Source organism: Sinocyclocheilus rhinocerous, unplaced genomic scaffold, assembly GCF_001515625.1.
Source record: "Sinocyclocheilus rhinocerous isolate Xijiao unplaced genomic scaffold, SAMN03320098_v1.1 scaffold562, whole genome shotgun sequence".
In the NCBI taxonomy this organism is placed as follows: domain Eukaryota; kingdom Metazoa; phylum Chordata; class Actinopteri; order Cypriniformes; family Cyprinidae; genus Sinocyclocheilus; species Sinocyclocheilus rhinocerous.
The window spans coordinates 320,783-336,612 of record NW_015641608.1 but is presented as its reverse complement, the minus strand read 5'-3'; the positions used below and the strand labels follow the sequence as shown (position 1 = coordinate 336,612).

The window sequence follows — 15,830 nt, the reverse complement described above, 5'->3', positions numbered from 1 at the left end:
AGAAACTCCTGAAGTTTGGATTTTTTTCTTTAGAAAGTTGTATCTGGATGTTTTACACTTCCAAATAAAATTTTGTCTACATATAACATTCCCCAAGTTATTTATAGCCATTTATTACAATATTGTTATAGGTGCTTTTCAGTGAAAAACAGGTCTATTTAGTTTACTAACAATATAGATGTGTCCAAAAAAAAAACGTTTAGGGAGTAAAGAAAATGGAATCAGTATTAATAACAAAACACAGTAAAAAAGTGACTTTTTCAGAGAAATATATTTTCAATCTGAGTATGAACAACAACAAACACAAACCGTGCAGATATTTAGTGAAAACAATTGCACAAATTGTCTTCTGCAACAAAAATATAAACAGTGCAAATGATTCACAAACTACACGCAAAATGAGTGAGAAATATACAGATTGCAACAGAAAAAATTGTGAAAATTATCTTTATGAACTATATAATAATTATTTACATAATATAAATGAACGATCCACTGGCTGTACTCTGCGTTGGAATCAAATTTACCGGGACATCACCTAGCAACGCGAAGACATAAATTCCAGTGCTTTATCCGATATGTACCGCTGTTTCATCCTTGTTTTTGGTTTGTCAAAGTACTCAGTCGTGTGTTTTTCTGGGCTTTTTCAGAGAGTTCTCTCATGCAAATGTGTTATTTTGTGTTTGTTTTCATGCACGCACGACAGACTTTACTTTCACTTTGCGTTTGGTTTGGTCAACTTTCCAGTGAAAAATCCTAAATGGTGGTTCAGAAGACCAAAATCTGTTTATTGGTTGAATATGGGACCGTTTGAACCAATCTGGGCACGGGGGTGGGACTAAGCATCAACAATCGTTCCTGTTTGGCTCAGAGGAACGAAATGCATTGGTTTCTTCTGACGAATCAATGTTGTCAAAATGTGATGACGTAATAACGTACACTACGGAGCCTCTGAATATCCAAATAAGACAAATGAGATATCTCCGCTTTACAACAATTTTGAAAGCATTCAGATAGGATTAGCGGTTCAAAAGTTATTAAACATTTAAGAACAATAGTTATTGTTAGCCGCAGGCGGCTGTCTCGGTCTTTGAGGGTTAATGAAAAGACTATAACATACTTTGGTAAAAATGTATCAATGGTAGTGTAAAACAACACCCTTTTTACCTTGTCAAAATCAGCTCTGCAGATATCAACCCGGTTTTTTGCATGTTGCTTTAAATGCTAATGAGCTCTGCTCCCCCCGCCCCTCTCTTCTGTGGGGTGATGAGCCGTGCTTAAAATAGCGATTGCAAATATTCATAACAAATATTATACTCACTTCTTCTGTAGGTGAAGCTGGATCACGAATGATTCGCGCGAACAAACGCATTTAGGCAGATCGGGAGGCGCATTCCCTACACAAACAAATGTAATCCTCTGCGTCTTCAGCGGCTCAGATTCGGGAGTAAATAATCACTGCTATGTTCATTATTACATCCAACAACAAAACACCTCAATCGCTATGGAGACATTCTTGTCTACGTCCCTGTTCCGGCATTGAAACAATGGCGGTCGGACTGTTAACAGTTCACTCAGGGCGGGTCTAAGGTAAAATGCCAGTGTCAATCAACAATTGTGGGAGCGGCCTTCATCCGTGTGACATCACACAGACAAAAGGCTGAGAATGGCCTGATTTGAAAAAGGGGATATTATTTTTAGGGATTAAATAAAAACCACTGGGTGGATTTTTATCATTATAGGGTAGATGTGTACACACACTGCCAACACACATTTACGATCAAACAACAACTAATAGTGAATTTAGCATCTGATGACCCCTTTAAAACTATTTATTTTAGTCTTTAGTGTTTTATTTGTAATGTATTTAGTGAAAACAAAACAGAATGGATAGGCCTACTTGGTTCTTTTATCAGTAATTTATGTGTTCATCTATACAATTTCCAACAATTTAAGAATTGCAGGAAATTATACAATTGAAGAAGCAGGACATCTAAATAAGCCTAAACTCGAAAACAATGCATTCAGCAATATATGAAAAATGGTGGACATAAATCAAAAAGCCAACCCCCTTTGATAAATTCAGCACACCCTTCCCCTTTAGGAAGTACAGTGCAATCAGAGCAGATCAATTCATCAAGACGGTGCAAATTCAGACTCTGTGTTCTTCCCCAGGGTCCTGCAGCACAGGTCTTATCACAAATGAGGGCACTTTGTTCTCAACGGCCCTCTAGAACAGGCAATGAGCAATGTGATGATGGCTGTCACCCACCCCAGCATGACAAGGTCATGTTTGTGTCAAACAAGTCTAGACTTGGTCGGGGAGTGATCGGGGGTGTCGGGGAGGTCCAGTCACCTCGCAGGGTCCACATCCTGCCCTCAGTGGTGGGAAGAGGAGGTTGAAAAGCCAGCTCTGCAATCAATCACTCACAAGAGAAAGGTGTCCCCTGCTCCATCACCAATAGACAGGGGTCTCGGCCACACTGCCGACAGTGACCAGGTCATTTCATTTGTGCTTTCTCTCGCCCTCTCCTAGTCTGTCAACCCTATATCGATCACACATCCATCTTAAATTCTAAACCACAAGCCCATTTTTTTGTCCCAAGTATCCAGCTTTCTCACAAGACCAGCCACAACAACTCTCTGAGGAAAACAACATTGAGCTTGCAGTCTAATTAAACCAAAGGAAACAGCTCTTTGGATTCGGGAGTAAATGATCACTGCTATGTTCATTATTACATCCAACAACAAAACACCTCAATCGCTATGGAGACATTCTTGTCTACGTCCCTGTTCCGGCATTGAAACAATGGCGGTCGGACTGTTAACAGTTCACTCAGGGCGGGTCTAAGGTAAAATGCCAGTGTCAATCAACAATTGTGGGAGCGGCCTTCATCCGTGTGACATCACACAGACAAAAGGCTGAGAATGGCCTGATTTGAAAAAGGGGATATTATTTTTAGGGATTAAATAAAAACCACTGGGTGGATTTTTATCATTATAGGGTAGATGTGTACACACACTGCCAACACACATTTACGATCAAACAACAACTAATAGTGAATTTAGCATCTGATGACCCCTTTAAAACTATTTATTTTAGTCTTTAGTGTTTTATTTGTAATGTATTTAGTGAAAACAAAACAGAATGGATAGGCCTACTTGGTTCTTTTATCAGTAATTTATGTGTTCATCTATACAATTTCCAACAATTTAAGAATTGCAGGAAATTATACAATTGAAGAAGCAGGACATCTAAATAAGCCTAAACTCGAAAACAATGCATTCAGCAATATATGAAAAATGGTGGACATAAATCAAAAAGCCAACCCCCTTTGATAAATTCAGCACACCCTTCCCCTTTAGGAAGTACAGTGCAATCAGAGCAGATCAATTCATCAAGACGGTGCAAATTCAGACTCTGTGTTCTTCCCCAGGGTCCTGCAGCACAGGTCTTATCACAAATGAGGGCACTTTGTTCTCAACGGCCCTCTAGAACAGGCAATGAGCAATGTGATGATGGCTGTCACCCACCCCAGCATGACAAGGTCATGTTTGTGTCAAACAAGTCTAGACTTGGTCGGGGAGTGATCGGGGGTGTCGGGGAGGTCCAGTCACCTCGCAGGGTCCACATCCTGCCCTCAGTGGTGGGAAGAGGAGGTTGAAAAGCCAGCTCTGCAATCAATCACTCACAAGAGAAAGGTGTCCCCTGCTCCATCACCAATAGACAGGGGTCTCGGCCACACTGCCGACAGTGACCAGGTCATTTCATTTGTGCTTTCTCTCGCCCTCTCCTAGTCTGTCAACCCTATATCGATCACACATCCATCTTAAATTCTAAACCACAAGCCCATTTTTTTGTCCCAAGTATCCAGCTTTCTCACAAGACCAGCCACAACAACTCTCTGAGGAAAACAACATTGAGCTTGCAGTCTAATTAAACCAAAGGAAACAGCTCTTTGGATCTGGGTAATGACAGGAGAGCAGGGTTGGGAGGGGATAGGATCAAAGAAAATGGCTGGCAAAAATTGCTAGGGAAGAACCTGGAGGAACACCCTAACCCAACCTGTAGCTCAAGAGGGATTTTGGGTGGCTTTGATGGTCTCTCATTCTGAGAACAATGTGGAAAGTCTTTCCCACCCTCGTCGAAAACCCTTCCTTCAGCCCCAACCGAAAGGTCTTTCCCATCCATCCTCATCAACAACCCAACTTTGGATGAGCAATCCATGACTATTCCATTCCAGAAATCCACTGCAGCAGTGACCTCTCCACACAACAAGTCCATATGACACGACTTGTTTCGAATCAGTCAACTGTCATTTTCCGCCAGGCTTCCAGAGCACAAAAGCCAACAATAGCTTTGTTTAAGCGGCATTATGGCCCTGGGAGGACAGGAAGATGCAGCCCGACGTGCACTCTGGGCCCTAGAGCCAGTAAATGATATTCTGTGCTCGGTAACCTCCCCTCTTTCAGCAAACTCCCACATGGGTGTTAAGTTTCTACAGACACAATAATAAAGCATCATCATCGACTACAATGCGTTTAGTTAACCTTGCATACCCATGAGACACCATTATCAATAAAGCGAGTCGGACGAGAGTCCGGCGAGTCTGAAAGGCTGGAACACCAAGCGAGATGCAGAATTATGCTTGCGTGGTGCTTATCGCTGCAGACTTGGCCAATGAAGGGCACGCTCTGGGTGAGTGTGTACACACACGGCCCATTTAGCATTCCGCTGCTATGCCAACAAAATCATTAGCAATGACAATACAACAGAACAAACTCCTCCCCTCTGGGTGCTAATTAAGCAGGAAGGGACGGCAATGGCCGCAAAAACACACACACACACACACACACAGAGACAGAGTTACAGTCCATATAGAAACACAACCAAAGGTGTGTATGGGTTATCTTACCCTGAGAACAAGGTGTCCTACAGAAATTAAAACATTGAACTACTCAAAAAAAATTGATTTGATTTTTTGTAAACGGTCTCAAAATATACAATAAAATATTTTAAAAACATGTAACCAGTACTGATGAAAAACGAAGAAAGTGGTTGATATTAAAGCTTAAAGTTTTGGAGGTAAAAAAAAAAAGTGCATACAAGCCGTTTAAAAGGTACAATACAATGCCCACCATGTGGTCCCTCATTTCATGGACAAAATCAAGTTAACTAACAGTCAAACTTACTATTACGTCATCAAAACATAATCATTTTTTGATGTTATCCAAATCAAGCCTATCATACAACCTGATGTTTGCCTTAAAACTTTGGATAAAAAGACTTAAGCACTGGAATTACAATATACTTGTATAATTTGACTGTAAAAATAGTATAAAAATACATATTTTAAAGGGGTCATATGATGCTGCTAAAAAGAACATTATTTTGTGTATTTGGTGTAATGGAATGTGTTTATGCGGTTTAACCCAAAGAGAAAGGAAAAATTTAAATCGCATCATATGACCCCTTTAAGAGGTATAGTACAGTACAGTATAGTGATGGAAAAAAAGGTTAATTACAAATCAATCACCAGTACACACATCGATCGTTCAGATCTTCTCAATTTCAGAGAAGGTTTAACTGCAGCATTTGTAGAAACTGAGACTAGCATGGCTGCTTGGCAGCAATAGAAACAGGCTGAGAGGTTGGAAGCTGCCATATCCCAGTGGGCACAACTCACAGATCTCCTAAAGACGCCAGCCTGGATCAATTCTCACAGCTCTACATCCTTCCAAACCGTGTATTACACATTAGTCCGGCCATACTAATCTAAAGTAGGCTTCCAAAAAATTAACATGAACACATCAACTACATCTGTGAAACTCTTCCACCTGATAGCTGCTCCTACACTGGTGCTATAACCCCAATATGGAATGACAATATTCCATAAACTGCTCATGGGCAACCTCCCATTTGGCAAGCAGTGCAGGCCCTCGGTTACTACAGTGAGGCGGCCATTTGACACCCTAGACTGCTAGCTCATCATCAAACCATCTGACAAGCCAGTTGTCTCCCTGTCGTTCTTGTCCAGTTACAGTACTGCCGATTACTCCGGTTTCAGCATCTAGTTAAAATGGCAGAGCCATTGCTAAGCAGCTTCACTTCTTGCTGAAAAGCCCTAGTTGCAGTATAGCAAGCTAACAGAGTGCTGTTATGGCCACATGGGCTACAACTGCATTACAATCATTATCATCTTGAACAAGGTCAGAGGTCAAGTGGGAATTAAACTTGCTGCACGGTAATGCACTTTAATCACTGCAGCACACCTGCTCACAATTCATTAGCCTACTAGCTCGCACAGGAAGATTCACATGCATTAGTCAGACACAGTCACACACGCGCCACATCCATGTACGCCAACACAGCAAAAACAATCAGGCTCCCCCTGAACATATTCATACAGCTGGAAAGAAAAAAAATTATCATCATTCACGCTGCCATTTGTGAAATTGTGCTGAAGCAAAGGAGAAACTTAGTACCAGGGAGGTAGAGCATCATGGGTAGTTGAAAACAATTAGTTGAGCACCAGGGGCTAACAACAGAAACGGTTCTCTCTTTCACACACACACTAGCTTCCAGTGTTATTGAGAAGGGACGTCAGGGTTAAGCTCGCTAACTCCCACTTCTGAAAGGACCCCATGTTTTCTATGACCCTTCTCACGGGAGACAGAAAGTCCATTATAATTGTACTGCCTAATACAATCATGTCCACCACTGGTGGCTCGGTACATTCAACCTAATGGAAGCTCTTCTGTTGGGAACCTGTTTATCTTGCACTCTTCATGAGGGTGACGCTCAAGATCTCAACATACTCTAAAAGCACTGACATGCTTTCTTAGGTACTCAGCTGAAGTACCGCACAAAAGAAGAGTGCTTTTTCTTCAGCTCTCCCTTCCTGATGCCAGGCCTAAAGGCTCATTCACACTAAGAATGATAATTATAAAGAAAAAATAACTATAAGGATATATATTGTGACGATAACATTCTGTGCATTATAAGCACAAGCTGCAGTTGTCGTCTGCCATTTTAAATGCTCGAGCTCTTTAAAGTCAAGTGGATTCTGATTGGCTGTTGATGTTTTATAGTTTATCACCTGGAAAAAAGTGATTTTTATGACATTGCATTATTATAATAGCTGTGGTGTGGACTTCTCTGTTCTTATAGAATTAGAAGGATTGTTAAAACTTTGTGGTTATAGTTATCGTAGTTGGTGTACACAGGCCTTAAAAAGATAGTTCACCTAAAAATGTAAATTCTGTCATTAATTACTCACCCTCATATCGTTCCAAACCCATAAGACCTTCAGTCATCTTCGGAACACAAATTAAGATATTTTGGTGAAATCTGAGAGCTTACTGACCCTGCATAGACCGCAACGCAACTACCACATTCAAGGCCCAGAAAGGTAGAAAGAACATCTTTAAAATAGTCCATGTGACATCAGTGGTTCAACCGCAATGTTATGAAGCTACGAGAATACTTTTAGTGTGCAAATAAAAAAAAAACAGTGACTTGATTCAACAATTTCTTCTCTTCCGTGTCTTTGACGTGTGTTCATGAGAGTACCACGACACGCAAACTGTCAAATGGACTATTTTAACAATGTCCTCACTACCTTTCTGGGCCTTGAACGTGTCAGTTGTGTTGCTGTTTATGCAGGGCCAGAAAGCTCTCGGTTTTCAAAAATATCTTAATTTGTGTTCTGAAGATGAACAAAGGTTTTACAGGTTTGGAACGACATGAGGATGAGTAATTACTTACAGATTTTATATTTATAATATTTTCATTTTTGTGTGAACTATCACTTTAATCCTTGTCAGAACCCTACCGTCACAATCATGTTACCAAGAAGTGGGTTTTCAATTCAAGCATTTAGTCATTAATCGATTAACAGCATTTTGGCAGAGGCCCTTCTAAATAGACTGTTTTCATGGGTTTAAAGAGTCAATCATGTGGGAGTGATGGAGTAGGAAGTGCCTGGCTCATACACTTCACGAAGTGCCCAAATGGTCTCTCTTTATATCATTATTTCGAAATCCCCGTCTCCCTGTAAAATAGCTATTTTACAATTAAACGTGGTCAAAACTAGGCGGTAAAACTGTCCGTGTTTACAAAATGCAACATAACCGAAAACAACCTCTCTCAACCCACATTGTATCATAAAAGGTTGCTTCATAAAGTCACCTCAGGCACATCGCCTCTTAATTGGTCCGGTCTCTCTGCTGCTAAAAATACCTCTACCATGACTGCTGCATTCAGGAAATGCAGCTTTTCCCTTCGTTTAATGGGAAGACATGGGTACAAAAAGCCGTGCTCTGCCCCAGATCACAAGAAAGAAAATGTTTATTGTGGTGGCAGAACAAAAAGCTATTTCAGGGTCAGGAAGGGAAAGAGAGAGAGTCTCACATCCAGATAGAGATTCTTCATGATCTTAAACTTCCTGGTGAATCACCACAGCAGGTCTCCATGGAGAGACAGGAATCAATACTGGCTCTTCCTGTAACATCACAAACCACTGCAGATGACTGTGAATAGTCCAGACAGTTCAAACGAAAGCTACTCTGCCTTGACTCGCTTATTTGATCTAGAGATTTGTCACAAGTCAGCTAGTCACGTCCAATAACTGACTACTCTAGTAGTGAGGAACTAGTGTTTTTGGTAACACTTCACAATATGGTTAATGCATTAGAAATCACAAATTAAAACCGTTTTAACAGCATTCATTAATCTAGGTTAATATTAATTTATAAATATACTTTTTAAGAAACGTTACAAATATATATACATTTATAGAAAATGTATTAATTAGAACAGATTAATGTTTTGTTAATTGTTCATGTTAGCGATCGAACTAAGTTATCATACAGAACCTTATTGTAAAATTAGGGATATGCCGGTATCAAATTTTCATGTTGCGATTAATTGCTAATGCTTTTATCACGGTATGCGGTATTATCACGATATTGAAATTTAGTTTTTTTTTTAAAGTGCTGTCATAATACAGTATAACAGGTTTAATAAAACATTTTTTATAACAAAAATAACTGAACATTTAAATGCAATAAAGCAATACAGAAAAATGTATAAAGTCAAAAGTTTTACACAGATTAAAGTGCAAAAGAACTATAAAGACCAATAGGTATCACTTTACAATAAGACCTCATTAGTTAACCTTAGTTAATGCATTAACATTCACAATGAGCAATAGCAACATTTGCTACAGAAGTTATTAATCCTTGTTTAAAAAATACAAGTCTTAGTTCATGCTAGCTCATTAAATAACACAGTTGCAACTTTCGATTTTAACAACCTGTTATTAAATATTGGATTACCTAAGATTAATGAATGTTCAGAATAATTTTTCATTGGCAGTTTGTTAACTAATGAATTAACTAATGTTAATTAATGAAGCCCTAATGTAAAGTGTGACCGAACAATAAAGAATCAAAACACTTTCAAACAATATCTAGGGCATGTTGTAGTCCAGATTAAAATGTAAAAAAAAAGTTTGGAAATAAATAGCCTATTAAGTCTAAATATTTAAGTATTTGGCGTGATGAACATCATAGCAAATACACAAATCTGAATGGCTGTTCAGAAACAGGAAGTAGTGCAGCTGCTTTGTTTACAGGGTTTCCGGGGTAACGGCTGCATTTAAATGAATTATTATATTATTATTATTATCATTTCTGCAGTTTAGCGCCATCTGCTGTCAGAGAGTGAAAGTGCGCTTTCATCCAGAGCGTCTCTCACATGTTCCGCCATGTGCTTCTCGTCCGCGCTTGTTTACATCAGAGTGCGCACGCGTCTTTCACGCAGCATACAGCGGTGTTGTGCATTTTTACCAGTTGATGGGAAAAGGATTCTTAAAATGCATTCAAAATTCGGAATAATTTGTAATATATAATTATTCATGGTATTTAGAAGTGCCCACGATAACAATATCGTGCATATTCATTACCGTGATATATCACATTACCCAATACCGGCACAAGTCTATGTAAAATATTGCCATACTTTCTAGATTTTTAAAAGCGATGTGTTAATTAACATGCTAATAGCTAGCTAGATTGTTTGTAACTATAAAAGTCTCTTGTAAAAGATGTATGTCTAAATTTAACGTTTTAAAGTGGCACTTCAACATCCATACACAAACAGACGCATGTCTTTGGCTATTGCATAGCTTATCACTCTGTTTTTTAAAGAGTCCCACCGCAAACATTGTTTTTTTAAGATGCTGTGTCAAGTTTTACAATAGTAACTTTTAAAAATGTATTGTTTTCATTCCGTCGCACTCTTTCTATTTGTTTTTAAACACTAGAACTACGTAAATAATTCCTAAAAACACGACCGACTGCATATATCCAACTTGTACCTGTCATTCCTTATTTTGTTTCAATGAATTTGGTACAATTCTTAAAAGGCAGCATGTGAAAATGTGACACCGTCCCACCCACGACTTTACCGTGACTTCCAGTCAACCCCCATAAAAGACAAAAACAAAAGATGGACACTGTTTACTTGGAAATTTTGAGGCCTTGGGGGAGCAGCGATCTATAATGAGTCCCAATCAACAGCCACCTGCTCTGATGCTGAACTGGACAATTACTGCTTTTTGTTGACCGGAGACACAGCCAGCTGTGACTGGCTAATTACACAGTCAATAGTGTAATCAGTTGTGAGGCTCTAGCACTTCTTTCCCAGGTGAGACGAGAACGAGTGGCTCCGCTGAAAGACCAGTTAAGGGGGAAGGGAACTCAGAGGGCAATAGATAATTGTTTACTAAAGGCCCATGTAATGGTCTCCTAGCAACTGCCCAGCAAGCTCCCAATCAGGTGTGGCTGACGCTGCCGTTTAGCCTTGAAGCGTAGTGGTCCTCCACTCTGACGGACAGATACAGCTGCCGTCTCTATCATTAACATTCACTGTGCCACCAGAGAGGCTCTTTACCGTCTCTCAATCTCTTACGCTGGAGTTGCACCTCCACTAAAACTGTAACTCAACTCTATGTTACACAACTGCAAGGGACTAGAACTAACAGATGAGGATCTTACTAACCTACTGGCTCAAAGTCTGCATTAAAAACAAAACGAAACAATAAGACTAAGGGTGTATTCACACCTGTCTTGTTAGGTTTGATTGAATCAGACTCAAGTTCGTTTCCCACCTTGGTGCGGATCTTTTGGGCAAGTGTGAATACAGCAATTGCACTCGGGTGTGGACCAAACAACCGTACTGAGACCCAACTGAAGAGGTGGTCTCGGTCCAGTTCCAAACGAACTCTGGTACGGTTGAATGGATGAACCAATGAATGGATGACCTTAGCACACGTGTGGTTTTGTTTACAATTTCTGGTTCACTTGCAAAAAGGGCAGTGTGAAAGCGAACCACACCAAATTACAAAAAAAAAAAATCAACATTGTATTTGGTCCGGACCAAAGCAAGTGAACTAGCGGACTTTCCTGGTGTGAATACACCCTAACTGATAAAATCCCCTAAGTAGATCTAGGTAGCACATAAGTGAATTTCAATCTTGATATGCACTTCTTAAAAATAAAAATAAAAATCAATCTTTAACTCCATGCAAGTGTTTCCTGCATTCCCACTACTACAAAAAAAGCCATATTTTACTCTAGTTTGCGGTCCAAATTTTATTTGATATGATAAAAACAACAAAATAATAGCAAAAACACGTTCCTCACAGGTTGCATGCAATAATACACACAGAGTGAACAGTGTTGTCTGATTCACAAACAAATGACTCTCATGAACTAGTTCTTTTTAGTGAATCAAAACAAAAAATGCAACTAGTGTAGTCAAATTCATAAACAAATGACTCTTTTGAGTGGATCGTTGTAATGAATCATTCGAAAAGACTAATTTTACTAATTTCAGAGAAGTCTAAGTGTAATTTTATAATAATTTTACACAAGAATAAAGACTGAAAATATTAAAAGCATATATGTTCCCACATTGTTATAACAAAACATTGTTACAATCACAAGAAATGGCATTTAAAATTTACTGGAATTCCACATGCAGTAGCAAAAGGTATCAAATTAAATTCAAAGCTTTTATCAAATCAAATCGGGAAATCTGTATTGATACTAATAAGCAAACTATCAAGGCAACGGCTTTACCAAAACCAATCTCTGAAATCTTGACAAACAAACCAGAGATAGGCTAAAAGAAAACAAACTGCACCTCCGACAGGTGGTGGACTAAATCTCCAAGCCTCTGGGTGAGGTGCTAGATATCTTTATACAATGCACTCTAGATGAGGTTACACCGAGCACATCAAACAAGATGTCCGGATTCACAGGCACTCAAGAACACATTCCTCTGGCAATTTCATTAGCATCCATGAGACACTAAGAAACTGCAAACACACAGCATTTGAAATTCAAACTCAATCACAGGCTTTCAGACACAGATCTACAACTACACATCATGTGATCCGAGTTATACAGGGACATATCTAAGCGAAATTTCAAGCGGTGGTCAAAAGAGAAGCAGGTGTAGCATCAAAGGCGGCCCCGAAAGGGTCAGTTTGATAGCATGTTACACATTAACTTAAACGGTTGAGTGTTTGTGTGTTGGGTGGGGGTTAGTTTTTTATGCCTATGGGAGGGTTAGTTTAGGGGTCTGCCAGGTGAGTGTGTGCCTAACTGGGCTGCCATCCAAAGCCGACAGTCAATACTACATGACATCTCTTTTTTGTTGTTGTTGCTGTTTGCGGGTGTGACACCGAACTGCATAAAACATTGCAGCGATTTGCTACCTGATATCAGCATCAGTAATGTGCCTGCGTGTCTGGAGAGACACTTGATAAGTTTTTCACACATCAACACAAGGGAGATGCAAGTAGTACAAGGCTACCCTTACAACAAATTGCCATGGTAACTATATTTCCACTAAAATCCCAGAGTTCCTAGTTATTGTGTACTAACTAATATAAAAGTGCAATATTAGCCACTAATGACAAAATATATAAACTGATAAAAAATCTAGAAGCTTCTCACATTGTTTGAAGGTGATTCTAAAATAATTTATTAGCGCTGTCAGTTTAACCGATTAAAACTTTTTAAAATGAAGTTTAAAAAAAGTATAATTTCACATCTAGATCTGTGATTATTTTAGTAAATGTTTCAACTAATTTGAAGCAAAATAATAATAATAATAATTTGGAAATATCAAAGTTTGATAGGAAACCACGTTGAAACGCGTTAGGCTACAACACTCCATGTTTCCCCTAACAATAAGAGCAGTAACTATGGAGTTTTAGCTGAAACATTGGTTGCCGTGCTACATTTTTGTAAACGTTATAAGCTACAAAAGAGCATTTTAACAACTTCAAAAAAACCAGTAACACCACAATTACGGGAAATGCAGCTGCCGCTGGATTGCGCGTCATATTTGAATATCAAGTACACTAGAAGCTTTGAGAAAGATTCGCTTCACTCGAAGCCAACTGAAATCAACGGAGAAGTCAGAACCTAGTAAGCTGCCTACCTAGTCAGCGTTATTCTCGCGCCTGTGGTGCCCAAAAATGAGACACAACCAGCTACGCGTGATATATGGTTTCAAACCTGACTTTCTTCCGTTAGCAGAATGACAGTCCCCATTCACTTACAATGCAAGTGAATGGAGACTGTCATTCCGTTCAATCTCCTTTTGTGCTCCAAGGAAAGCGAATAAGTCATACAGGTTTGAAACAACATGATGAGGGTGAGTACAAGACTTATTTTAGATTATTATTGGATTTATGAGTGAACTCTCTCTTTAAGAAATGTGTGTCACCTTAAATGCAACTTATAGCAGCCAGTTTCAAACACGCACAGCAAAGTGAATGCACTAAAGATAACCGTTCTTAACCATTATAACCTTTTTCTACACAAAAATCGTTAGGACACAGGAGCCTTACACGCCCACGATTAAAAAAAGAGACCCTGTCATAACAGTAACAATATAGTGCACTCAACTTCCGAGCAGTGACAGCTCACCGCGGCGCATTATTATTATAGCTCATGCAGAGACGCGCACTTACCGGCCAGGCGAAGTGAAAGGGAATGATGATCTTTCCCACATCGCTCATTTTGCTGGGGTTGTTCTTTGCAGTCTTAAAAGAAAATATATTTCCACCGAGAACGTCAGTAGATCCAGAGCCAAAGGTGCACGGCCCAGTGGTGGTGACTTCAGACTGGTACTCCTTCAGACACACTTTAAAGTAAGTATCGCACTCGTCCCGTACGCAGCGCTGGTCTTGAGAGTTCCGCGTGCCGTCGCAACATTCCCCGTCCCACAACTCACCGTTTACATTTTCTACAGCAATCAGCTGCAGCTCAAAATAGCCAGAGGACTGGGACACCTAAAAATAAGATTAGAATAAAAAATAAAATAAACAGAGTAACGTTAGTCATAATACTGGTTGCTTATTATTGAAATGCAGATCGGGTTTGCAAAACTGAATTAGCCTAACATTATTTGAGGGAATGTGTTGCGTGCGCTTGTGCATTGAAGTCTCCAGAGAATCAGGCTACAATTTTGCTAACCTGTACAGAGGCTGGGAACAGCAGTTTTAAATGACGGGGTGCAAGTTAACACTTATTACAATCTCCTGACATTTCCAAATGCATGAGCACATGTGGCTGCGTAATTCAAATAGCGATTACTTTGAGCAAAATTCATTTAAAATCGTCAGCCCACACCCATCAACTTTTGCCTGCTGATCACTGCTAGGGCAATAAAATCGATCTGCAATACTAGAAACAATCAGCGCTCTCACCTTCGTCCATATCGTTAACAGCAGGCACGCGATTGGGAGCCAATTCCTAATCCTGATACAATTCCACATGCCGCTGATTTATGCGTTATGAATACAAGATGGAAAACGGCCGTTGACCGGCGACAGGATCCTCCGCTCCTGACATGCAAAAATTCACAAGCGTGGTGTGTTTGCGCGGTGATGTCTGGCCTGATCTCTCCCTCGGTCTGATCGCTTCACGGCAAAATGATGTGTTCACAGCTACCACACGCCTGAAGAGATCTCGCGTGATTGACAGCTGGTTGAACCAATCACAAAGCCTCCTGCTGATTCGTTTGGCCAACCGCCACTCGAGGGCGGAGCATTGTCAAAACTTACGCTGTCTATTCCCCTGTTTCACAACGAGCAATAAAACGCATGGTCCTTTTCCATCAAGAATTCTGGCATTTTTGTAACAGAATTTGTATATTATTATTTGAATGATTACTAAATACATTCAGCGACAATCACACAGCAAATGTAACAGATTTAGCATTTTAAGCACTCAAGCATGATCCCGTTGGCTGGAAATGTAGCTATCCAACCATATTCGTGTGGTGTATTCTAACATTTAAACTGACATATACAAAGTTAACTTAATGTTTGATTCTAATTTCTTTTATATTGTGATTATAATTTTTATTAACATTACTGGCACTTTATTTTATTATTTCTTTAGTAGCCTATTATTGTGTGTACTTATGCTTTGGCAATATTATATGTAAAACAGCCAAGTCAATGAAGTGCTTTAAAATTTTATTGAAATTCACAATTTAAAATATTATGTGTAAAGCACAAAACCACGTAAAGTAGTCCGAGCCTCAGGAAACTCGTGTATCCTCGCTGCAGTTCAATGTCCTGATGCGTGCTCTGCCTGCTAGTGTGATTTGACGCAGGTGAGAGCGCCCTCTACTGTACATGTGCATTAACCTGAAAAGAGAGACCCCATAAGACAAACGTCGAAAAACCTTTATATTTAAATCATTTACAGAAAACAACGGTAAAGCTCTACCTTGGTAC

The 15,830-nt window shown here is 39.6% G+C and overlaps 1 protein-coding gene across 1 annotated transcript in view; it reads right to left on the bottom strand.

Moving 5' to 3' along the window:
• The window catches only part of LOC107755239 (protein jagged-2-like), a 61,875-nt gene extending 46,860 nt beyond the window's left edge, over positions 1 to 15,015 (bottom strand). The window contains 2 exon segments of the mRNA XM_016571958.1: positions 14,055 to 14,375; positions 14,793 to 15,015. Of these exon segments, the coding sequence (XP_016427444.1) occupies positions 14,055 to 14,375; positions 14,793 to 14,861 (390 nt within the window). The 5' untranslated portion in view covers positions 14,862 to 15,015.
• Between the last annotated feature and the right edge of the window lie 815 nt (positions 15,016 to 15,830).